Here is a 25,720-nt window from a genome sequence, read left to right on the forward strand (position 1 = left end):
CCCTGAGCCTGGCATGAGGTACCCCCCCCCACCCTGGAATCCAGAGAACTCTCAGCTTAGAAGCAGGGTGTTTGGATTCCTGAGAACCCTGGGGGACCACTGCTCCAATTAGGGACAGACACACAGAAAGACAAGAGAAGGTACTTGGACGTTTTGAGTCTCCACAACCAGAATCAGACATGGACTTCACCATGCAGACTTCCCAGCATGAGGCCATCAGAACGCTTTCCCTGCCCCTGCCAAATTCACTGACAATGACACCCTTCTCCCCCTCACCCCCCAACCAAATCTGCAGATATAGCTTGCCCAATGCCACCTGGAGACAGACAGGTTGCATGGTGGCTTTCTTCTTAAAGGGAAGGAGCAGCTTGTGAACTCTCCAGTCTAGGATTAAGCCAAGTGGGGTGAGAGGAGTCAAGAGTTGGGAAAGGACTGAGTGGCTAGGCAGAGTCCTGGAGAAGAAAGGAACTTCCATGCTTTCTGAAGGAGTGAAAACTGGAGGACAGTGATCTGGCCAAGCTCCCCTTTGTAAAACCTACCCAGTCCTTAAAACAAACTAGGGGTGGGCAGTAAAGTGGTGCTGCTGCCCCCATCCTCTTTAGCTGTTGAGGTGAGCGGCTTCTCCTTGGTGGGAGAAGAGCTCTCCCAGCTACGGTGTTCTGTTCTGCCCAGTCTGGCCCCGTGACCTCAGCTGGGTTCTGTTCTGTCTAGTGTATCAAACATGTGGGAGCACAAGACATCAGATGAGTCAATCTCAGATAAAGTCAGCCAGTAAAATCCTGTTTTCACCCATAGACCATTCTGGAAAAAGTATTTCCCTGGAAAAACCAAATTAAAGTTTTAATTTATAAACACCCATTTCTGAGAGGAGACAGAAATCTCCACCAAGCCTACTTTTCATGAATTAGATAGAAGATTCAAAGGTCAATGTCTGCCAACCTGTCTAAGGCTCAGAGAAGGGAATATGCCAATGGCCACACAGCTTATTTCTGAGGCAGGATGTGAACTCAGGTCTTTCTTCTGAATTTCAAGTACAGCACTGTTCCAGACACAGTATGGCCTCTTATTTTGAAGCAATCAGTTCTAACTTTTCCTAATCATTTCATTTCATAAAGTTGGCAACTATTACAGAAAAAATGTATCTCAAAGCACCATCTTCTATATATCCTTAAAACATCGCCAGGGACTCAGGCTCCCCATTCTCCTCCTGCCCTTGGAGGCCACCCCCATCCCCCTCTTCTGTCGGCTGGAGAGGAAGATCTTCTGGCCATGTAAATACTGCCCCCTACTGCCAGAAGGCTGGGGGAGCAGCTGGCACAACCCAGCTCCTTCACTTGGCTAAGAGTAACATAAGAGTGAGGAAGCAGCAAACAGTGACAAGACAATCCTCAGCTTTTTGGAGGGCTTCCAGGGGCCCGTGGCTCAATTCCCAAGGCACAAATGGAGCTGTCTCGTCAGAGAAGGCGACATATTACAGGCCATTGCATCACTGCTGCTGCCTTCTCCTGATCCTCACTGGGCCACTTCACACCAGCCTCCTGTGTCCTGCCCCAGTGTAGTCTAAAGGATTCCATTCCCAATAAACTGCTCACTCACTGGGATCGATCTACAAATAACTTTATTTAAATCGAACAAAAGGGCACACCAGCCTGGGCTGGGGGAGAGAGCAACCAGCCCTTCCCCCTCTATTATCACCTCTGCCCCAGATCATCTCTCGGTCACATTCACACAAAAAGCACAGTTTGCACAGAAAGGAATTTAAAAAAAGGAATCCTAAAAAGTAAACAGACTGAATTTCTGCTTCAACAATATCATGGACATAGATAGACTATTTACAAACCTTCACATTGTAAGTCTCCCTATCCCACCCCTGCCCAGACGGACCCCAGAGAGCAGAAGGTTGGCCCAGTAGCCCATGCCCACTAGCAGGTGAGCAGCTTGGGGGAGGGATTGGGCCAGGGCACTAAAGAGACATGGGTAAGTTTGCCAGGTGGGCAGAACTGCCTATTATAATGGGGTGCGGGGGTTGGTTGGGAACGTGCTCTCCAGAGCTGATGGGCACAGGCCTGAAGGACACATCAAGTGTAGTGTGTGGAAACTCCCCCTCTTTCTCCCAAGTAAAGGTTGGTGTATGAAACAAAAAGGCTTCTCAGGCAGTCTAGCAGGGGTACTGAGCAAGGGCCCTCACCCCGATATCCTTAGAGTTAATGCTTTTCTCCCAATTCTAGAGTTCCCATGTAGAAGATCCACTGCCCCTCCAGTTTCCAACCATGTCCTCAGGGACCAGGTGTATATGTGTACAGGGAGGTGTGGTTGGGGAGGATCACAGTGTAGGAAGTGAAACCCATCCCAGAGAGGGGACCCTCTAATCCCCTTCAGTTCCAGCAGGCTGAGCTATTTGTGGGCTGGGAATGAGGAATGGGGCAGTGGATCGGGGTGGTTGCGAGATTCATTGAGACCAGCCTCCCTCGGGGGTGGAAGGAATCGAGGTAGCAAACGGCTGAAATGCTCAGAAATGTGAGGGGAAGGAGAAAGGAGGGTACTGCTTGTGCATAGCAAAGCTCCCCATGGCCAGCCCCATAGCCCCTGGGGACACAGGGGGAAGGGCCAGGAAAAGAAACCCTGCTCGTAAAGTGCTGTGTCCCCTTGTCTCCCTGACAGTGACCAAGCCCCAGGCCTCTCCTGCCCCTTCCCCCAGGCTGGACAGAGGGAGAGGTACATGCTACAAGGAAACAGGAGTGGGAGGGGTACTGGGGGGTGGTTGAGGTCAGAAGGAAGGAGAATTGTACCCTGAAATTCCTGGCCTGAGCTTTCACCCAGCTTTTATTTCCTGACACTCCTCTGGATATTGGAGGGTAGGGTGGGGCTTTGGGGTTCAGGAAGAGAAACTGAGTATCCTACCCCCTTCCTTTACCCAGGCACTCAGATCCTGGAGAAAATACCTACTCTAGTGAACCAAGAAGCCAACCATCCTTTATCCCCAGACCCTCCCTCAAACTGACATCACCCAGTACTGTGGAAGAAACAGAACTAGGTACCCAGCTTCCCCACCCCTTGGCTTGCAGATGAAAAAATATGGCCCATCAGGGGGCCCATGTCAGGTGGAATTCATTCTGGGGCTGCTGCTTTAACCCAAGCACCTCTCATCAGGACCCACACTTTGAACTTGTGGACTCAGCAGCTTGGGGTGCCCTGCTAAGGAAGTGGGGAGTTTTCGCCAGCCAAGGCCTCTTTCTGGCCCTGCTGCCCCTCCTCCTACCCAGATGTCCATACCCACCACCCCACAGGCTTGGGGTGTGGGCAGGAAGGGGCTGCAGGGCTCACATCTCACAGATGATCACCGGGAAATCCACGTGGAGGCGAGGGTGGTCAAGCCTCACGATACCCTGAAAATAGAATTGATACTGATTAGGCCCTGCCTCAGGCCCCAGGGTTCTCTCCTTAAGTCTCCTGCCAGCCCTGCCTCCCCACACTCCTCTAGAAGCAGTGTAACATCATGCACAGAATGCTCAGCCCAGAGTCAGAAAGGCCTAGGTGCAAAGACCACCTTTAATATTTAGCGGCTGTAAAACTAATGGTGGCCCAGTCACTTAACCTCTCACCCTCGGTTTTCCTCATCTGTAAAATGGGAATAAATGCCAATCACCTCACAGGATTACTGTAAAGTTTACTAAAAGGAGAGATGTCCATTAAGCACTTTGGTAAACTTGGACCCTATAATCTTTTACTAGGTTTCACAGCCAGCTTCACAGCAACCTCTACTAAGAAAAAGAGACAGAGCATAAAGGCAAGTGTAGGCTATTCCAGCTTAACCCATCCTTGAAGATGCGGTCCCAAGAAGCACTGTACTTCCAGGCTGGCAGCAGAAAGAGCAGGCCTCGTAGAAGTAATGACCAAAGCAGAAGCTGGCCCAGGAGAACGTGGTTCTGCGGAGCCTTCATTTGTTTGGGAGTATAATCCCCATCTGACTTTATGAGGACAAAGTGGGATGAGGGTGGAGGCTGGGGAGGGGCCCTGTATCTCCTGCTCTCCCTCACCTGAGGGATCAGATTCTTCTGCACCCGCCTCAGCTTGGCACGCTTCCGCCCATTCTTGGTGACAATTGTTTCCTCATAGAACTCGTGGGCCAGGTCACCATCTTCATCATAATACATGGAACTGTAGGGGCAGAGGACAAAGTGCCATCAGGACCACTGGCTCCACTGATGGTTCAAGGAGCATCATCCAACACCCCCCAAAATAAGTACAAAATTTGTAAGTAGTTGCTTGCTTGTTCCATTAGATCATGAGCTCCTTGAGGGCAGGGACTGCCTTTTGCCTCTTTTTTATCCCCAGCACTATCCTGGCACAGAGCAGGAAGTTACTAAATGTTTACTGTCTGACCCAAAGCACTGCCTAGAGTTTCCCAACAATCAAGGTCAGAGAGATAAAAAGTCCTTGTAACATAAGGGCCTTTGGTAGAGGATGAGGTGGAGAGATAGGCTAGCAGGCCGGGAGACACACCTTTTCTCTGAAGCTTCAGGGACCCAGTTAGGGGAGGAAATAGAGTAGAGAAGCAGGGGATGTTCAGACACTGGGAGAAGAGTTAAAAGGTAAACTGTCACAATGCTTGATGCCTACTACCCCCAGCTCTCTGATCTGTAAGGATCCAGTGCTACAGTGCTACCAGAGGGACCCCATTAAAACACAGGGCCTCTGTGGAGTAAAGTTCCACGGCCAGGCCCTGGACTTCAGTGTCTGGTAGGCTCTGAGAAGAAACTGCTGCTAGAGGTCTAGGCTTGCTGTGCTTTGCCTTAGTAGGAACAGCTGGTAGAGCCAGAGTCTCGATGCCTGCTCTAAGATGGCAGGAAGCCCACACCAACTGCAGCCAACAGAATTTGTTGGCAGACACGGAGAGGTCTCAGGACCATGGCATTTCCTATCCCATCCCTAAGCTAGATACTAATGAAAATGGTTCCAGTCCTGGGTTTCAATGCAGAGTCTCCACTCACACAAACTTTCCAGGTCAGGCCTAAACGTCATTCAGAAAGTCTGATAACTAACATTATTGCTTGACCCCCAAATATTCTGCCAAACAGGACCCAAGTTATAAGCTTTTCATCAGCCTCAGAGCTGAGGCCCTGAGTGACTAGTCTCTTCTTCCAGTCACACGGAGAAAACAGGGGATCCAATTCTACTTACCAGGGACTTGGAGTCACATGACTCCAGAAAATTCCTAACTAGCTTCCTCTGAACAAGTTAAGCTAGAGTCCTCGTATTATCTTCAGAAATGGGGGGTCTTGGGGAGATAAGAGGTAGGTATCTTCATGATTTCCCCAAGTCAGTGACACAGCCATAACAGCTTTGGAGGGAACTGGACTGGGGGGGATGGGGTGGGAAGAAGCTAGGTGGCACAGTGGATAGAGTGTTGGGCCTAGAGTCAAGAAGATTCATCTTCGTAAGTTCAAATCCAGCCTCAGACACTTACTAGCTGTGTGACCCTGGGCAAGTTATTTACCCATTTGCCTCAGTTCCTCATCTGTAAAGTGAGCTAGAGAAGGAAATAGCAAATCACTTCAGTATCTTTGCCAAGAAAATCTCAAAAGAGGTCAAGAGTCAGACATGATTGAAACAACTAAACAGCAACAAATATCCTCCATTCTCATCTCACTGGCTTTATTTTTGAAAATAGGCTCATTTCCTGCTAAGGCCAAATCGTGTACTTGTATCTTTGATAGTACTGCAACTCTACCTTCTAGGTCTCCTAAAGAGGAAAAATTTGGAGGGGGTAGGATGGGATTAGGAAGATGGATACCGATTTCAGTTTCAGCTATGTAGAATATGAGATACTGGTGAGTCACTGAGATAGACTAGTCCCTATCTTTTGTCTTTCTTTACTATCTATAAACACACCCAAAATTTTCCCATTCTTTTAAAAAAAATTCACATCTGATTCTGCCCACCTCCCGCTCTTTGCTGACCCCCAAGTCTGAATGTTCTACCCTGACATCTTGACTTCCTTCAAGACTCATCTCAAATCCCAGGCTTTTCACAGTCCTCCTAGCTGCTAAAGCCTTCTCTCTTCTTTCCTTCTTCCTTTCTTATCTATCACTCAACTGAAACTTTCTCCAAGGCTATAACCTAACCTGTCAAACCCATAGCCTTTTCTCAGTACTCATTGTCCTTCACTTCTGTGTAGTTTGTTACTGCTGACCACCTCTTCCTTGATATTCTCCCTTTGGCTATTACACTACTTTCTTCTGGTTCTTCTGTCTGATCACTTCTCAGTTTCCTTTCCTGGATCATTATGCAAAACTCCTCAATAAGTGTGGGTGCCTTATAAGTCTCTGTCCTGAGCCCTCTTCTCTCTGGTTAAATTATGTTGGTCATATAGACGTCTCACTCTCTTTCTCAGACTGTATCTCTTTCAATGTATGTGTGTATATCCAATCTGTCAATTGAAAAACATTTATTAAGCATCTACTATGCTGAATGCAGTGTTAGGCACTAGATATATAATGACAAAAGAGTGGCAGTCTTAGAGGAACTTACAGAGGGAGAGAGGAAAGAAAGAGGGGAGACAGACACACAACATGCACACAGTAAAGTAAATTACAAAGTCAATACAAAACAATGCAAAGTAATATCAAGGAATGAGCACCAACAACTTTTTGGGAAAAGGTGGGAGGAATCAGTAAAGGACTCTTCTAGGAAGTGGCACCTGAGCTGTATCTTGAAGAAAGTCAGGAATTCCAAGAGCCCAAAGTAATGGGAACCTCAACTGCAGACAAGGGAAACCACTCGGGCAAAAGCATGGAGTTGGAGATGGAAATGCTCTGAAAGAGAAAAAGCTACTAGGCCAGTTTGGCTGGAATGTAGAGGAAGTTGTGGGGAATTACATGACATAAGGGTAGAAAAGTAGGAGAAAAGACAGACTATGGAAAACCTTAAAAGCCAGGCCAAGGAATGTGAATTTTGTCAGAGGCAATAGGAAGTCACTGAAGATTTTTTTTTTGGTTGGGGGTTGGGGGGGGAGGTCGGGGGAACGGATGACATGGTCACACCTGCACTTCAGGGAAGAGTATTTTGGCAACAGAATGGAATATGACTTGGAGAGAGAAGAGGATGGAAGCAGGAAAATCAATCAGTTTTTGAAATAGTCTAAGACTCAAGTGTGGCCTTTTGAGTCCAAACTTTACAGAACAAATCCCCTTAATAAAAGAGTATTTGTTCTATAAAACTCAGACTCAGTCAAAAGGATGAATCCAAGGACCTAGAAGGCCACATGTGGCCTCAAGGCTGCAGGTTCCCCATCTCTGGTCTAGAACGAGAGAAGATGAAGGCCTGAACTTTGTGACTATAGAGGCAAGCATGGATGCATTGATGAGGTAGAATACTGAAGAACTGACAACTGATGGGGGTAGAGGGGAGAAAGGTGAAGGAAAAAGAATGAAATATAACAGTGACTGGAAGAACGGTTGCGTTTTTACGAAAAATGAGAATATTAAAAGGAATTGAGGGGGAGGACGGGAATCTCCAGTCCTGCAAAACCAACTGTCCCTTAGACACCTCTACTACCCCAATGACTTACCCGTATCTCATATTCAACATAGCTAAAACAGAAATCATTACCCACCTTCGTAATCCCATCTTGCCCCCTACAAACTTCTCTCCTGCCGAGGACACCACCACCATCTTCCAAATCACTCAGGTTTGCAAGTTTTTCCTCTGCCTCACTCTACCTATCCAATCATTTGCAAAGCTTTTTCTATTTTACTCCTGCAACACCTTTCCACACCGCCGCCCCCCCCCCCCTCCCATCCAAAGCTTCATTCTGGCCTTCACTGGACCAGTAGTCTCCAAAGCAGAGGGTTGAACCAGGAGAACAATTTATGCAGTAACAACACTGTAAATGCATTCAACTTTGAAAGACTTGAGAACTCTGATCAATGCAGAGGACTGCTGATGAAGAATGTTACTCACTTCCTGACTGAAAGGTGATAGCCTCAAGATGCAGGAGGAGAAACTTTTTTTGGACATGACCAATATGGCTATTTGCACTGCTTTCACTATTAATTACAAGGATTTTGTTTTCCCTTTAGTATTTTCCCTAATGGGAGGTAAAGGAGAGAAATATAAATGATGCTAATTAGAAAAACAAACAAGCAAAAGAAGCAAAGTAGGAGGTCCCCAAACCACCAAGATGCTTGGGCATTATCCTAATATCCCGTCTTCCCTGCTACAACCAATTACAGGGCTTTGAACCACACTACAGTATTTCATCCAGAGACTCAACATTCCCCTACTCTGCCCCTCTCCACCCCTGGTCTTCCAGTTACACAAGCTCCCGCTTGCTTTCTTTCTATGAAGGAGTGAACTTTTAAAGGAAGTTATAATATTGCTTAGATGGCAGCACCTACACAGGTGGGGTTTTTTTTTTGATAATTAATTAATTTTTAGTTTTCAACATTCACTTCCATAAGGCTTTCGAGCTTTAAATTTTCTCCACCTCCCTCCCCTTACTCCTCCCCAAGAAGTGGTGCAATCTGATATAGGCTCTACATATGCATTCTTTTTTTCTGTTTTTTTTTTTTTTTGAGTGAGGAAGGAGGCACAATTGGGGTTAAGTGACTTGCCCAAGGTCAAGCGGCTATTGAGTCAAGTATCTGAGGCTGGATTTGAACTCAGGTCCTCCTAACTGCAGGGCTGGTGCTCTACTCACTGCGCCACCTAGCTGCCCCATATACATTCTTATTAAACATATTTTCACATTAGTCAGGTTGGAAGGAAGAATTAGAACAACTGGGAGGAACCGCGAGAAAGAAAAAACAAAACAAACAAAAAAAAAGAGCAAATAGTCTGCTTGCATTTGTATTCAGACTCCATAGTTCTTTCTCCGGATGTGGGCAGCATTTTCCATCATGAGTCTTTTGGAGCTGTCTTAGATCCTTGCATTGCTCAGAAGAGCTAAGTCTATCAAAAATAGCAGTTTTAAAGATACTATTAGGTACCTCCCATCCCCAAACCTTAGCAAACTCATATCCTATTCTCTAGATCACTCCATGGTTATGGCAGGTGCCCCTAAGCTGGCCAGTAGGTAAGAGCCCATTACATTATTTCCTCTCCTCTGTCAAATTTCCCTATTTTTGCCCAAGGAAGTAGTGTCAAACTCAAATAGGAATGGATCCCTGCAGGCCAAAGATGAACCTAGGAGACCACTATGTTGTACTGTACCTAACACCTCTGCTCTAAGGGTTTCACCATCCTTTTAGTCCCCCAGATTCTCAATTTCCTTATTATCCTTGAGTCTTCAATCAACTGAAACTGTTCTCTTCAAAGACCTCTTAACTGGCAACTAGAACAGCCCTTTCTCAATCTTCATCCTTGACTTCTCTGTAGCATTTAACACCACTGACCATCCTCTCTTCCGGGACAGCATCTCCTCTCTGGGGAGCAGTGAAACTGAGTGCGTTTGGTTCTCCTCCTGGTCTGACTGCTCCTCAGTTATGCCCTCTGTGGGTATACTCCATCTCTGAGTCTGCATTCACTTGGTGACCTCCAGGCCTAGACTCTGCATTACCACATCACTAACTGCCTATTCGGAACTGGAAGTCTCACAGGTACCTCAAATGCAACACGTCCAAAACAGGCCTTAGGTTTCTCCCCAAGCCTTCTTCTCTTTCAGCCTTCTCTATTGCTGTTGGGGTCACCACCATTTTTCTAGTCATCCAGGTTTGGAAACTCCCGTCATATTCAACTCCTCAGTCTCATCACACCACATAACACACATACAACAGTGGCAAATCTTGTGAGTTCTACCTACATCTCTTACCTGCCCCCTTCTCTCTACTCTCACAGCCACCACACTAGTTCAAGCTTTCATTACCTCATGTCAGGACTATTGTGATGGCTTTCTAATTGGTCTCAAGTCTCTCCCTTCTCCAATCTATTCTCTACAGAGCTGCCAAAGTGATTTTCCTACTGTATAAGTCAGACCACGCCACTTTCCTACTCAAACTCTATGATCAAATACTATTTCATCTTCCTCTCACCATATTAACTTCAATTTCCGTGAAAGGAATGTGCATAATTATTAGCTCAGTATATACATATATGCATGTAATTAATAATTAAGTAAATTATATATATGGGGGAGTATCTCAAAATTTTACTAATGGGGTGCCAATTCAAAAAAGTTTGTGGAGACTACCGGCCTAGACTATTGGAACAGCTTCCTTAATGTTCTCCCTGCTTCTAGCCTCTCCTTCCTCTAAACTCATTCTACACCCAGCTGCCAAATTAATATTCCTGAAATAGGTATGACTATGTCACCACCTTGCTCAAAAATCTTCAGTAGCTTTGTAATGATTTTAGGTTAAAATGCAATCCCCCTTTAAAGCAGCTTTCTGCAACTTGGTTCTCTTCGATTTTTGTAAATATTTCATATCTCTCTTCTTCGGCTGTTTTCTGACCACATGTCGTCCAGCTCCTTGCCTCTGCACTGGAAGGAGAACGGAATCCCAGAGAAAAAGTGATTTGCCCAAGGTCAAACACGTGGTAGATAACAGCCGGAATTCAAAGTCGGGTCCAGACTCCAACTCCAGTACTCTAACCAGCAACCCCTCGATCCCTTTCTTACTGTTGCCCCGGGAAGCCCCAGCCAGCTGACTAGGGACAGCAGGAGGGCACACCTCCTCTTTAAGTACCTCCAAAGAAACCAAAGGTTGGAGCGCCCTCCAACCAAGCAAGCTCTTCCTCCTACCCAAGTCGGGAAACCCACGGAAATAACAGGGCCCGAGACTGAAGCCAGGGAGGACACGGCATCCAGGCCCCGGCGGGCATTTCGTCCAGCAGACGGGCGCAAAGGCCTGCCGATTCTTCCTCTCTTGTCCCTGGGCCAAGACGTGAAAACCAAGCCTTCTCTCCGAGGCCCGACAGCTGCCCTCGGCGGGTGCACGCTACGGGCTGCCGCCCTCGGCCTCCTCAGGGAAGGACCTACCCACCCGCCTACCCTCCGAGGCCAGTCAGCCCGCTGCAGGGAAGCCCGGAGGCCGCCTCCCCCCACGCCCTTACCCGCGACGGGTGAACACGAAGGGGGGCGCGGTGCGGAAGCCCCGAGCCCGGGCCAGGGCGTGTTGGGCTCGGGCCGCGTCGGTGAGCTCGGGGCTGCCTCCCGGCCCAGCGGTCGCAGCCGACGCCGAGAAGGGCCACAGCCCCCGGCCCTTGGAGCCGCTGGTGCCCATGTTAGGGCCCGCGGAGCATCGCGAGGCCCCCGCGCCTCACAGCGCCCTCCAACAGCCGGCCCAGCTCCTGCTGACGGACGGACGCCGACTCCCTCGGACCAAGCGGAAGTAACTTCACTTCCTGCGTCGCCTCGAACGACTTCCGCTCCGCCCTCCTCGTTCGTTCATTGGTAGTCGGAGCTGTCAGGCCGAGAGTCGGGGCCAATGGTGATCCTCGGAGGTTAAGGATCCCGGCGTGCACTGCGACCGCAAGACTAAGTACTTCCGAAAGACTTCAAATCCCAGTATGCTACACTCGCGTCCGAGCTGGGGCGCTCGCTGAACCTGGAGAACTGCGAGTCACAGCGTACCCAGCCCTGGCACCACTGTGACTTCAAGCCTGGGAGGTGCTTACTTGCCTGGTGGCTGTCAGAACAAGCTGGAGGCTCGTTTGCGTAAGGGGACACAACATTTCAAAAGAAACCCACAAGTTGGGGGTGCGTTTAGACGAATAAGGCGACCAGGTTGGGAGGACCCTGGAAACCACCCCAACTTCTTTGATGGACTTAGCTATGTGTTGTGCCTATTGGTGTCTTATTCTTCGTGTTAGACTGTAAGATCTATGAGGGCATCCTTTTCCCCTCGCCGTCCAGGTCCTTGCACTGGGCTTTGGAAGTGAGCGTCCAGTTGTTGAATTCGTTGCAGCCGCCGGAGGAATTTGGAAACTCTAATTCGGGGAGGAGCAGACTTAACTGGGGGACATATAGGAGTTAGTGTGATGCTAGATTTGAAATCAGAGCACCTGAATTTGAATGTGCCCTCGGTCCCTTACTAGCACGTGGCCCGGAGCAAATCAGTTGACCTCTGCCTACCTTAGTTTTCTCGCTTATCAAATGGAACCCCAATGTAGCACTTACCTCCCCAAGTTGTAAGCACCAAGTGAAATAATATTTATAATGCATTTTGCCATCCTTAAAGTGCTATAAGTTCTAATTATTATTATTGTTTGATAATAATTATTATTAGCTTTGTGATCTTGGATATATCAGTCAACCTCTGGGGACCTTGATTTCGACCATCTGTAAAATGAGGGCATCATCCCTTCTACCTCTAATTATGAGCCTATGATTGTAACATTCAAATGTCTAGAACGGCTGGCTTCAAACTTTTTTTGGTTAGACACTATGATCAGTAAAAACATTTTTTGAGTATGCATCCCCAACATGCATTTACTTATTTACAAGTTATAAACATGTACCAATATATACATTAAGACATACCTCAAATAGAAGTTTTAAAAGGAGAGAACGTTAAATGAAGAATGTAATAATTATAATACATAAAATATAATACATAAAATTACATAAAATAAATGTAATAATTATAATACATAAAATTATAATACATAAAATAAAAAAAATACAAAAAAAATAATACATAAAATAATACATAAAATATAATACATAAAATACAAAAAATAAAATATAATACATAAAATACATAAAAAAATAAAATACATAAAAAATAATTTTTAATCATATTTCAGTGAGCAATGTGATTGGATATTATTTTGAAAATCTTGATTTAACAGTTTGTGAGACAGTGATTCAAAAGACTATATTTATGCTTAGTTTATTTCCATACTTGGTATGGTATGGAAAAGATATGGAAGCAATGTATCACTGGCTGCATCTAGTAAATCATGATACTCATTTTTCAATCCCACTCACCAGCTGTGAAAGGTTTTTGTTGAAATAAAGCTAGTAAATTTCTATCTCCCAGTATTAAGTAGTTCTGATGTGGGGTACAGTCTCTAGGAACCCCCTTGAACTCACCTTGAGTCTTACCACTTAATCTGGCTTTTCATGCCCAAATAACCTTTTTTTTTTTTTGATAAATTTCTTTATTTATTTTTAGTTTACCACATACGGTTCTACATAGTTTTGAGTTCCAGTTTTTCTCCCCTCCCTCCCCCCTCCCTCCCCAAGATGGCATGAAGTCTCATATAACTGTCATGTATAACTTCGCATTGAATTAATTTATGCACTAGTCAAGTCGTGGAGAAGAATTTTGACCAATGGAATGAATCATGAGAAAGAAGAAACAGAACCAAAAAAAAAAAAAACCCCAAAAACAAAAGAGAAGCAGAAAAGGCGAGCATGTAGTGTGCCTCAGTCTGTATTCAAACTTCGCAGTTCTTTCTCTGAATGAAGATAGCATTCTCCATCGTGAGTCCCCTGGAGTTGTCCTTGCCCTTTAGGTTGCTGAGAAAAGCGCAGTATGTCAGGGTTGGTCCTCACGGAATCCATATATCTGTGGCTGTGCACAACGTTCTCCTGGCTCTGCTCCGCTCACTCAGCATTATGTCGTGTAGGTTTTTCCAGGTTGTTATGAAGTCTGCATCATCCCCATTTCTTATGGCACAATAGTATTCCATCACCTTCATATACCACAGCTTGTTCAGCCATTCCCCAATTGATGATGCCCAAATAACCTAGTCGAGCCCTCCATTGTCTCATTACCTCCAGATTACCTCTGGCCCCTTCCCACCCTTGATCCTATCAAAATGCCTATACCTGGGGCAGCTAGGGGGCATAGTGAGTAGAGCACTGGCCCTGGAGTCAGGAGTTCAAATCCAGCCTCTGACACTTGACATACTAGCTGTGTGACCTTGGGCAAGTCTCTTAGCCCCAATTGCCCTGCCTTCCCCCCTCCAAAAAACAAAAACAAAATATCTATACCCAAATCTGTTAGCCCTCCATTGTCTGTCTTCTCCAGGTAGCCTTCAGCTATTTCCCACCCTTAATCCCATTCCTGGAGTCTGATCTCACCCCAGTCCCCCAGTCACCCTAGTCCCATGAAGATCCTCCCTAAATCCCTCCTCCTCCAGTCACCCCAGATCCCTCCCACAGCCTTTCTGTATATAAGATCCATCTTACCTCCATTAAGGTGCTCAGATTCAATCTAGCTCAGACTCAGTCTGGGTCAAATTGATCTGGCCCGGTTGGCATAAGTGTCACAAATGCTCAGGCTTCTTAAGAATCCACCCAATATGGCAAATCCTTAATAAACTAAAAATATGTTGAGGCTTCAGGGGTGCTCGGGACCCCAAAATACCAACATGCTGGTATTGAATTGGACCCAAACCTTCTTTCAGCATTTTGGATAGCCCTGTTTTATAGGATCAAGGGTGGGAAATTGAGGTAATCAGACAAGGGAGGGCTAGGCTAGGTTACTTGGGCATGAAAAGCCAGATCAAGTGGGAAGATTCAAGGTGGGTTCAAGGGGGTTCCTAGAGACTGTACACCATCAGTTCTTGCAAACTAATCAGAAAGTGTTGCATTTTTATATTTTTAAGAAATAAGTTCAAAACCCGCTGAAACACTTATGTTACAAGACTTGGAAGATTTAAAAACACATTAGAAAATTATGTTTCCAAGTTTAAGCATGCAGAAATGAGAATTTTTATAAGTGACAAATCATTCTTTTTTTGGTTGCAAAAGCTTAGATTTTAAATGTCTGGATAGCCATGATGACTCCTCAGGGGGCAGCAACTACCCGCACAGGCAAGGGATAGAGAATTTTGGCTCATGAGCCCCCATTTCCCATCACTAGTCAATCGGTAGATAGCTTAAAGCAATGGCATTTACAAAAATTCTTAGTAATATAAGAAATGGGGGGAGCAGTTTTGTTTCCACAGAGTTCAAAGTATCCCTCTTCCCCTCCCTCCCCCCAGCTTTAGCCGAATATAAGTCAGGTGACTGATTAATCAGAGCTGTGATCTAGCAGACACCAGGCCTCTGGTCAGGGGAAGGTTAGAGGCTTGTACACATGCTTAAACAAGCCATTTGAGGAGGGCATGATTTGGGCAGTCAGGAGGTTGTATGTGGCCAATGAAGAGCCTGGCAGGAGATTTGAAGTGGGGGTCAATAAAAGGACTGGCATCCATCTGATCCTTGTACTCTCCTGTACTCTGTTTAGGGGATGTACCCATTTATTCAGAGTGAATAAATGTAAAATATGATTAAAACATTCCTGGCTCCCCAACAAGTATTGTTTATTCCTAGGCAATATAAGTATGTTTCTAACAGTAAGAATACTAGCTAACTATAAACTATGCCCCATAAACCTGGGGCACATTCTTCTGTAAATACACATCATGCCTGAGAAGAGAACTTAAGAGACAGTGGTATCAAGGAACACATATAGGAGATACATTTGGCCCAAATGACTCACTTTTCTGGTGCTGTTGGGTATTAATTTTGTCTCTCCTTTGGAGTCTCCATGAAGCACCTCCCAGGGGATAGCATCGCTGCTGGTTGGGTGACTTGGCTGGTTTCCCCTGGGCATACACCTGTCCTCAGCTCAACTGTCTTATTGCCGTGGCTAGTCGCCTCTTTGCCATAGGCACTTCTTGAAGCTGCTGGAAGTGTCTGCATCTGTCTGGAGTATATGAGTCTCTGCTCCCTGCTGGATGCTAGACATTCTCATTAGACTATTAAGGACTCCCCTAGTCCTCAAATTAAAGGCCTTACACTTGCCCCACCTTGGCCTTTCTAGACATGAATTCTACTTGTGAAAACTCAGTTTTTCTGCCTGGGATGGAGCCTTGTTGGTTGGTTACCCTCTCCCTAGAGTTCCAGAGTTCCCTTCATTTACTTCCCTTCTCTCATTTGGTGACCTGCTCAGTTCCCATGGGTTCAATTATCATTGCTATTTATATGACTCCCAGATTTATATATCTAGTCCTAGTTTCTCTGGAGCTCCAGCCCTGCATCACCTACTGCCTATTGGATATTTCACACTAGATATCTCCTAGGCATCACAAACTCAACATGATCAAAAGGGAACTCATTCTCTCTCCCCCCAAACCCCATCCATCTTCCAAACTTCCCCATTACTGTCGAAGGCACCCTCATCTTTCAATTTGTCCATCCTTGGTGCCATCCTTGACTTCTCACTCATACTCATCTAACGTATCCAATCAGTTGCTGTTTTTACTTAATGAATGAATTTCAGAAAATTTTTATTAAGCATTTACTATGTGCCAGGCACTGTGCTAACCATCAGAGATCCAAAAACAAGCAAGACAATCCCTGTGATGACATAAAGGGAAGAGGAAAGGTGGATGAGAGTGGAAGGGGAAGGTCTCCAAGCACAGTGGTTTGGCTTGGAGGTAGCCAAGAAACATAAAGAGAGAAGGCTAATTAAAGGGGAAAGCTCACTAATCATAACCCAAGGCCCTGGGGCTGGAGTTCAAGTTCCAGTGGGAGGAGAAGACCAGAGTGTGGGCAGCAGGGAGCTGGTAATCAGGGCCCAGGGTCACAGGAATAGGAGTCTGAGTTCTAGTGGGAGGAAGAGAAGCCTAAAGTATTTATAGGGGAGCGTGGCTTGGAAATGGCCATGGAGCACCAATACATCTTTCTTCTTACACAACCACCACCCTAGTTCAGGCCCTTATCACCCCTTGCCTGGATTATTAATTGCGTCCTGCTAGGACTCCGTGACTCAAGTCTCTCCTCACTCCAGTGAGATGCCACAATGATTTTCCTAAAACCCAGGTCTGACTGGCACTTTCTCCACCCTCTCCCTTAAACAACATGGCCCCTTCCTACTCCAGCCTTAAACTTCCTTTCATACACTCCATGGCCAGCCATCCTGGTACACCTCTTGCTCCTCACGCATAATGCTCATCACCTTTCTCTGTGCTTTTGCACTGGCTACCTTTGTCCCTGGAATGATCTTCCTGTTCACCTCTGTCTCTTAGATTCAATTTCCTTCAAAATTTAGTTTAATAGTCTCCTTCTGCAGGCCTTTCCTGGTTCTCCCAAGTGTGTTCTCTTTAAGGTTACTTTCAATCTACTTTATATATATCTTGTATATACTTATAAATATATCTCCCCCATTAGAATCTATGCTGGGTGGCTCAGTGTATTGGAGTCAGGAAGACCTGAGTTCAAATGTGACCTCTTTAGCCACTTACTACCTGTGTGACATTGGGGAAGTCACTTAACACTGTTTGCCTCAGTTTCCTCATCTGTAAAATGAACCGGAGAAGGAAATGGCATAACACTTAATATCTTTGCTAAGAAAATCCAAATGGGGTCATGAAGATTTGGATTGAAAAATAACTAAAAAAATTAGAATCTAAGTGTCTTGAGGGCAGGGACTGTTTTGCTTTTTATCTTTGTATCCTATATCCCCATTGTCCAGTACAGTGTCTGGCATATATTAAAAAACAAACAACTAAATAAATAAATGCTGTTTGATTGATTACTTAATTTCCTAAGGGAGAAGCTGCATTCCCTTTCACCTCTCCTCTGAAATGCCTGCAGTCCGGCATCACGCCATGGAGTCCATGGATGGATGGCACATATTTAGAAGGCAGGGCAGTCTGGGGCTGTGATGCTGGGGGTGTGTTGGATGCTGATGGCTTTTTCTTAATCCTCATCCCTCTTGAACTAGCTGTGACTCTTAGCTCTAGTTGTGTCCGTTGACCACCACCTTTCCTTTTAGATACGGTACTCTTTTTTTCTCTGGGGGGTTGCGATGTTACTCTCTTGGTTTTCCTCCTGTCTGGCTGCTCCTCATTTTCTTTTGCTGGTTCCTCATCTGTATCACGGCCTCTAACTGTGGAGGTACCCCCAAACCGTCCGGGGTCCTTCCCTAAGTATTCTTTCACTTGGCAACTTCATTAGCTCCTGTAGACTCAACTATAATCTCTTTGCAAATGACTATAAAATGTCTATATCCAGCCTTAGTCTCTCCTGAGTTCCAATAGGACATTTCCATGGGGCAGCTAGGTGGCGCAGTGAGTAGAGTACCAGCCTTGGAGTCAGGAGGACCTGAGTTCAAATTCGGCCTCATACACTTGACACACTTACTAGCTGTGTGATCTTAGGCAAGTCACTCAACCCCAATTGCCCTGCCCTCCCCCCTCCAAAAAAACCCAAACAAAATAGAACATCTCCACCCATTGGATGGAATGTGACAAATTGGATGTTTTGTAAACATCTCAAACACAACATGTTCAAAATAGAACTCATTCTTTCCCCCAAAACCCATCCCTCTTCCAAAATTCCCAATTTCTGTCAAGGACAACACCTTTCCTATCACCCCAGTTTACAACCTTGGAATTGCGCTTGGTCCCTCATCCTCCATCACCCCAATATGCAACTAATCAACAAATCTTGTCCTGACTCCATCATTTCTCGGGCATACAACTTCTTCTCCATAATTTCTCTTGCATACAGCTGCCATCACCCCAGTTCAGCTAGCTTTTAGATACGGTACTCTTTTTTTCTCTGGGGGGTTGCGATGTTAGGCAGCTAGCTAGTGCAGTGGATACAGTGCTGGGCCCAGAGTCAGGAAGACATGAGTTCAAATCTAGCCTCAGATATTTACTAGCTGTGTAGGTAAGTTATCTAACCTCTCTGGGTCTCAGTTTCCACATTTGTAAAATGAGGACTAGAAGTTCCCTTTGAACCTTGTCAGGCAGTCTGGGGCCGAATAATAATATTAATAGCTAGTACTTATACGTGCCTGCTACATAACAGGCTCTGTGAAAAGCGCTTTCACATATTGTCTCCTTTTCCTTTATTTTCTAACATTCCACTTTTTTTCTAGAGTTCCCCTGCAAGGAAATCTACCCTGTAGGACCCTGATGGAATTCGTTATGGAATGAGAACCAAGGCTTGAAAAGGTCATGGAACAATGACCAGAGATGGGGTAGTATAAAGATAGGAATAAAGGGGAATAATGTCCCAAAGATGAGGCTGAGAGGCCTATCTTCTCCCCATCCTTCTGCATGCTATTGGATGGCTCAATGCCCCTCACATGCATGCTACAGAATCAGACTTTTAGGCCAGAAGAATCTGGCACTCCATGCTGACCTCGACCAAAGATGATCTTTCTTAGGAGTCATTTTCTGTTCTCTTTTCTTCTGTACTCTTTTGTTTGCTGATCAAAGACATTCTCAAACCTTGCCTGCCCCATTTCTACCTAGTCTTGTCCTACCGGCTGCTTATAGATCTGACATTGGCATTTGTAGATATGGTCTAAACTCAACCTTATTTCCACCCACCCCCCCAAAGATAGGCTCTTCCTCCTCTCTAGACTGTGGCATCGCTGTTCGACTCGACTCGACTGTAAAAAGAAAACATTGCTATTGTAGGTCCTTCCCCATGTCTTTTATATCCCAAGTCTTGTGAATTCTACCTTCTCAAATCTCTCAAATTCACTTCTCTATTCCCTCCTTCTATGCAAACTTTCCTGATCCCCATAGTTGTTAGGTTCTTTCCTGCTTTAATTATCTTAGGTTTGCTTACCCATGTATTTTGCTTACCCTCCTCCCCCAGTAGGACGAGGACTGCTTCCCCTTTGAATACCCAGCACCTAACATAGTGTTCAACGTTGAGGTCCCTTGTACATATACCTTCACTATCATCTGCTTGGATACTTGAATGAGCTTATTAAAAAAATATTTTAATTGAAATCTTTTCTGTAACCTGTATTTCCTGTCTCCCTCCTCCCCCACTCCCACAATTATTCCTTATTGTTAGAAAAATAAAAGTTCAGCAAAACTAGTCAACATGTTGAAAAAGTCTGGAGTCATAGTCAGCGTTCCGCATCCACCGGAAGCTTCTTCTCTTTGGGGCCATTATGATTCTACAGCCGTTTCATTTGTCTTATTTCTATTGAACTTTGTTCATCTGTAGGAAGCCGGGTGGCTCAGAGCATACAGAAATGGGCCTAGAGTCAGGAAGAGCTGAGTTCAAATCAGACCTCAGACACTTACCGTGTGCCCCTAGGCAAGTCACTTAACCTCCGTTTGCCTTCATCCACTGGAGAAGGAAAGGGCAAGCCACTTCAGTATCGTTGCCAAGAAAACCCGATGGCCAATATTCGCACGCTGTCGTCCACAGAGCCGGACGTGACTACACGACATTGTTCCTATTTTCCTGATTCTGCTTCTTTCACTTCCCATCAGTTCACCTAAGTCTTTCCCAGCTCCCGGAAGAGAACCCAAACCTACCCCTTCACCCTGGCACCTTTCCACCTTCCTGTGGTGTGCCCCTCTGTCCCCTCCAACACTAGCATTAGCTCTGGAAAGGTCATGGGAATCGACTGCCCCCTTGTTCCATTCGCCTGGATCCACGACTTCCCGGACCATAACTCCCTGCCTTGGCTACCACTGCTCTGTGTGTGTGTAAGCTTCTTGAGGGGAGACGGCCTGATTTTGGATTTCTATCCCCAGTCCGCTGCACGTAGTGCTCAATATTTCATTCATTCCCTAGAGCGCTGCAGGGCAATAACACTGCAATAATTCACATATCCACGTAATGCTGTAGTATAATGATTTGCATTCATGTCATCCCTAAAACGTCAGCTCCATGAAGACAGGCATCATGTTTTATCTGAACTCTGTATCCAGGACACCCACTCAGCCGCTTTCTGCTTCTGAGTAAAGAGGCAGCGGACTGCAGTTGTAGGATTATCATACATGTTCCAACATGGCCAAAGTATTGATTTGTTTTGCTTGATTGTACTTATTTGTTACAAAGGAAGGTGGGGGAGGAGTCACTGGGAAGTGGGATAGTGATATAAAGGGGGAAAAGGCATCAATAAAACACTTACAGAGACCAAACTCTCTCATCCGGCACCTAACATTACTAATAAGCACACACAGTAAGTATTTTATAAATACTTGTGGAATTGAATACGGTGTACAGATTGACCTCGGAGGCAGAATGATTGGCCCAAGCTTTATTATTACAAGATTCCTCTTGGGCCCCAGGCCCTTTTCGTGACACACCCAGCAGTCATCCACAGGTCTCACACACTCTATCTCCGCCTGGGAGTCACTCAGCTGAGATCAAGAAACATTACATGCATTACGTACAAATCATGACAAATACCATGAGGGAAAGGCCCTCACTTCGGTTAGTATCTTGGGCAAATGGCCATTGCTTCAAAGCCTAGCAGCAACAACGAAGCCCTTTTGCTGGCTAGGATCCTTTTGAACCCTCTCATTCACCATGACTGCACCTCCAGGCAGCAGTCTTGTCCTCATAATCGGGGTGCTTGTTGGGTTAGATCTCCAAAGGAATCACTGAAATCAAATCCATTTTACTCCCCATTCTCCTAAGGGCCCCTATACATCTTGAACTCCTAATCTTTCCATTTCAGTGGGGCTGGTCCCACATAGTCATGAAAACTGATGACCATCATACTTAGCTGAAGCTATTCTACCCATAAGGAGACCGTGTCTCGGGTGTGTTCAGCTTCGGCCAACACAACGTCTCTAAAATAAGCCGACAGGGCATTTGAACTATGCAGACTAGATCTCTGCTAGCACCAAAAGATGTTTACCACCTGGGAGCACTACCTGACAGCTGTCGCCTTGGCATTCTCAAGGCTAAGGGTACTTTCTGGGGGTGGTGGGGAGAAGGAACAAGAGAATGCTGCAATCCAAGAAGACTGTGCTCTTTGAACCCTACCCCAACCACCCTCCCAGATGTACCACAATGAGCCACAGGGGTTCCTCAGTCCTAGCTCCAACATTTTATAAGAGGACTTTTCAGCCTCTGTCATTCCAAAGTAGCAGCCACGATGCTACATTCAGGACATCCTATGTCCCCACACACCTAGCTAGCTCCCCCTCAGTTGGGAAGCCTCCACACACACTCACTCTTCAGGCCCCGACACATTCATATGACATCCATTCTGTGCTGCCCCCCCGCCACCCCCCCATCCACTTGGCCTGGTGGCCTCTTGAAGCCTTTAAGCGACCCTGACCTTGAGGTCACAAAGGAGAAGGGGAGGGGGGGTCATCCCAGGGGGCGGGCTCCTAGTGCTTCCTGCATCTTCTGGCGGCAGCGAGAATACTTCTGTAGGATTTGTCTCACGTGTTCCTCCTCTTCTCGTTGTAGGATACGAAGGAAATTATGTAATTCAGGCATGCTGAAGGCATCCCACTGAGTGTAAAGACAGACACAGGTGAGTCCATATGACATAAGCCCAGTTAATACCTTTCCCTAGGCTCTACTGTCTCCAACTTAGGCAGTCAGGGAAATGTTTCACACCAAATGGGAGAACAAACCCTATCCTTATTTCTGAGTTCCAGAAAGCTAAGTCTATTCCAAGGTAGATAGATAGATAGATTTGTATAGGTGCAGAGATATCTTTTAGCCTAGATTTTGCTATATCTTACTTTGACCCACTTTATTGCTCCTACCCCAACCCGCTCAGGCTACAACCAATGGAAATTTAATGAGCACGGACATTGTGATGATACCAGACATGTGGAAATGTCCTGGGTTCTACCACCACAGAACATGGGATGGGGCCTAAGCCTCCCCCAACCGTCTGTCAGAGCAAATTCAATACTCACATTGACATCTCCAGTCTCATTTTCTTTTAGGACAAAACTCAAGGCTTTTTCACTGGGTCCTGCCAGCAGTCGCAAACGCAAAGGTTGTTCGTCATCCGACAGCTTCCGCAGGTACACTGCAGGACACAATCACACGATCATTCAATTTTTGGAACTGAGGGCTCCCAAAATCACCAAGGATCCAAGGCAATCAACCTGGTCCAACTCCCTCATCCATTTGTTGAACTAGGAGTAGCAGATAGTAACTAAATCGCTTTTCTGGGAAGCCCAAATGCAGGTACAATAAAGGAATCGGGGGCGAGGGGAGAAAAGGGAGCTGGGTAGGCGTTCTACCTTGGTCATGGCGCTCTGCCCGCTCAAACAGGGCGAACTTTCGGGGGTTATCCACCACTAGGAATTTTCGGAGCAGTGCCTCAATGACCTCTCGGGCCCGTGTCCGTGACAGCACATGCAGGTGTTTGACTGTGTCTTTGGGAAGGTAAAAGGAGGTACGGCGCTTCACCGATTGGTTCTTCCCAGGGGGTCGCTTGGCATCCTGCAGGGAGGGTGGCTTCTTGGTAGCAGGCACAGACACTGGGCGCACCAGTTTCAATTGTACTTTGATGAAACCAGTATAGGAACCATCCTTGTTCTGGGGGAAGGAAGAAAGATATTCAATAATTGGAGATAGGATACTAGGACATATCCCAGGGTGCACAGAGAGGAGGACAAGCTAGGTACTCAGCAAATACTTGTTTACTCAGAAGCAAAATGGGGGCAGCTAAGTGGCACAGTGGATAGTGCACCAGCCCTGAAGTCAGGACCTGAGTTCGAATCCGGCCTCAGATACTTATTAACTATATGACCTTGGGCAAGTCATTTAACTGATTGCCTTCCCAAAAAAGAAAGAAAAATAAATTAAAAAAAAAAAGAAAAAGAAAATGAGATCTTGTGACCTCAGGTTGGAGGAAGAGGCCCCTTTCTTTGCCCTGGTCTAAATTCCTCCCCACCCCAGGGCTTACCAGGCTCATGAAGAGGTTACTATTGATCTGGCTGTTATACTCCTTGATCTTCTGCTCAATCTCACTTTGAGACAGGACTGGTTTCTCCCACTCCAATGGCTCATCCTAGGGCAGAATACCTTGTTATAGGCATGATGTTAAGTAACAAGACCTGCGTTCGAATCCTATCTCTGATGCTTGCTACCTGTATGACCTTATGTTTCAGGGACTTAGATGACAGGGTTGGAGTAGATGCTTCTACTGCCCCTCCTAGCTCTAAATCTCTAACTCTAGGACTAATCAAGGCAACATAGCAAATCTTGCAAATGAGGACTGAAAGGCATATTTTGGGTATTGTGGCTGGTCCTCCAAGGTTTCTTTCCCAGGTCTGTCAATTCCCCTGTTCTGTGGTGTACACCACCCCAGGATCCAGCACTGTGCTATACACAGAGTAGGCACTTAGCTAGAATTTGCAGAATACATTCAGGCTTTATGGCCCTCCTGAGCTATATGCCAACAATTTATTGCAGGCTATGCTTACCTTTCATACCTGGGCCTCAACGGAAACAGCCTCTATACCGGGCAATTTCCCCAAGATATTTACTGCCCCTCCTTGGCTCTCCCTTCACGCCCAGGCAGAGGGAGGAAGTAGAAGGTGTACGGCTGAGCTGCCTTAATGCCCAGCTGTGTAACTAAGATTGTACACTGAACCAGGCACTGGTAGCAATTGCTGGAGTGATAGCTGTAAGGCTTGGATCAAATTCAAACCAACAGCTGGAGGTAGTCCAGGGCATGAGGCCAAGGAGTTAGGGCAAACTGTGGGCTCCGTAGAGGGTCAATGGTTTGGAATAAAACCATTTCTTACTTAACTAAATCCTAGTGCCCTAAGTCAGTGAACTTTCTTCCCTAACCTCATTGCCCTCCACACCCTCATGAGCTCAGTACTCAGCTTCCAGACTCTGTGGTGAGCGTCTAGCCAAGATCCGGGGAGTGATGGGTCAGGGTGTGTCCCAAGAGATCACAGTTAACACCAGAGCCCACTCTGCATCTTACCCTGGGAACAGAACCATGCAATAGGGTGGGGGCCCTGACTCACTGTCAGATTTGGAGGTGGCAGGTTGTTACTACCCTGTTATTAACCTTAGGAGCCAGTGAGGTTTGCCCTAACAGGGTTGGTGCAAAATGAAAGCTTCACCAGCTGTGGCATAGGGGAGAAGGGCAACTCCCACACCACAGAGCATCAAGTTGTCTGAAATGGCACGCGGAAAGCACTGAAGAAGTATTTTACTCTAACGTATCTGGGGTCGGGTCTTATAAACCCAAACCCATGAAGTGACAATAAAAACCACAAAACAGAAACACCAAAGATGTAGACACGAATTCTATCCAATTTAAAAATTCATAAATAACCTATGCTCTAAGAATACGGCAGAACCCTTGAGTTCAAGGCATATAAAAGAAGAGTTTACAGGCTGGCCTAGCACGAGCAGGTAGATTACACAACCCTGGGCCCAGAAACCTTTCCTCCCCCTTGCTCTAATGTCTATGTAGCTGGAACTTGGTATGGGCACCGGCCAGCTCAGCTTGTCCCTTCCCCCATGCCCTGCTAAGTTCCTCTTGCCTAGTAGCAAGGAGCTCCTACTCCATGGTGAGGGAAAAGGAGGGAAGGGTGGAGCCTGCAGGGCAGGAAGGGTGGGATCTGGGTTGGAGCATGTGCACTGAGTTGGTCTTACATTCAATTGCATCAGTCTTATTTCCTGTTGACATCAGATACTGGCAAGAATAGTGAAGGGGGGTCATGGATGAAAGCTGAGATCACCCCTGACCAATGCTATCCCCTGGGGGAACTCAGAAAACCATTTCCCTTCCCATCTCATGACCAGCTCTAAAAGTCAAACTGAACTGTCCTGTCAGACGGCTCCTGAGCTACAACCCCTGCTCAGAACCAGCTGGAGTCTTTCCGGGGTGGGAGGTAGGGTCCTTTGAACTTGGTGGGGAAGCAGCTTGTATACAAATTCTTATTATTCCCAAGGCTCGGCACAGTTTGGTAACTATGAACTATGAGAATTAGAATGCTTATCGCTTATCAGGGCCTCCCTCAGGACTGCTAGAGACACAAAGCTGGGAACCCCACTGAAAAATTTTGT

At 46.2% G+C, this 25,720-nt stretch overlaps 2 protein-coding genes across 3 annotated transcripts in view; both read right to left on the minus strand.

The window, feature by feature from the left end:
- Positions 1 to 1,601: 1,601 nt before the first annotated feature.
- On the minus strand, positions 1,602 to 11,359 carry TUSC2 (tumor suppressor 2, mitochondrial calcium regulator). Its single transcript, XM_036738685.1, has 3 exons — positions 11,053 to 11,359; positions 4,038 to 4,158; positions 1,602 to 3,386 (listed from the first exon to the last, which is right to left on the minus strand). Exons 1-3 carry the CDS (start codon positions 11,220 to 11,222, stop codon positions 3,321 to 3,323), a joined length of 357 nt encoding a protein of 118 aa, XP_036594580.1. The 5' UTR covers positions 11,223 to 11,359; the 3' UTR covers positions 1,602 to 3,320.
- A 9,534-nt stretch (positions 11,360 to 20,893) lies between these two features.
- Positions 20,894 to 25,720, minus strand: part of RASSF1 (Ras association domain family member 1) — a 35,463-nt gene continuing 30,636 nt past the window's right edge. For both annotated transcript variants that reach the window (XM_036738686.1, XM_036738687.1), the window contains 4 exons: positions 23,595 to 23,699; positions 22,927 to 23,224; positions 22,594 to 22,709; positions 20,894 to 22,177 (listed from right to left, as the gene is read on the minus strand). In XM_036738686.1, the coding sequence (XP_036594581.1) occupies positions 22,031 to 22,177; positions 22,594 to 22,709; positions 22,927 to 23,224; positions 23,595 to 23,699 (666 nt within the window). In that variant the 3' untranslated portion in view covers positions 20,894 to 22,030. The remainder of the gene's footprint in view (positions 22,178 to 22,593; positions 22,710 to 22,926; positions 23,225 to 23,594; positions 23,700 to 25,720) is intronic.

The sequence above is a fragment of the Trichosurus vulpecula genome, chromosome 9 (genome assembly GCF_011100635.1).
Source record: "Trichosurus vulpecula isolate mTriVul1 chromosome 9, mTriVul1.pri, whole genome shotgun sequence".
Lineage (NCBI taxonomy): Eukaryota > Metazoa > Chordata > Mammalia > Diprotodontia > Phalangeridae > Trichosurus > Trichosurus vulpecula.

Bases quoted from the DNA above. Each gene is read 5' to 3' on its own strand.
- TUSC2 (XM_036738685.1), bottom strand. From the start codon at position 11,222: ATGGGCACCAGCGGCTCCAAGGGCCGGGGGCTGTGGCCCTTCTCGGCG. The intron at 4,159-11,052 runs GTAAGGGCGTGG...CTGCCCCTACAG, and splicing joins TTCGTGTTCACCCGTCGCGG to TTCCATGTATTATGATGAAG. The intron at 3,387-4,037 runs GTGAGGGAGAGC...TTCTATTTTCAG, and splicing joins AGAAGAATCTGATCCCTCAG to GGTATCGTGAGGCTTGACCA.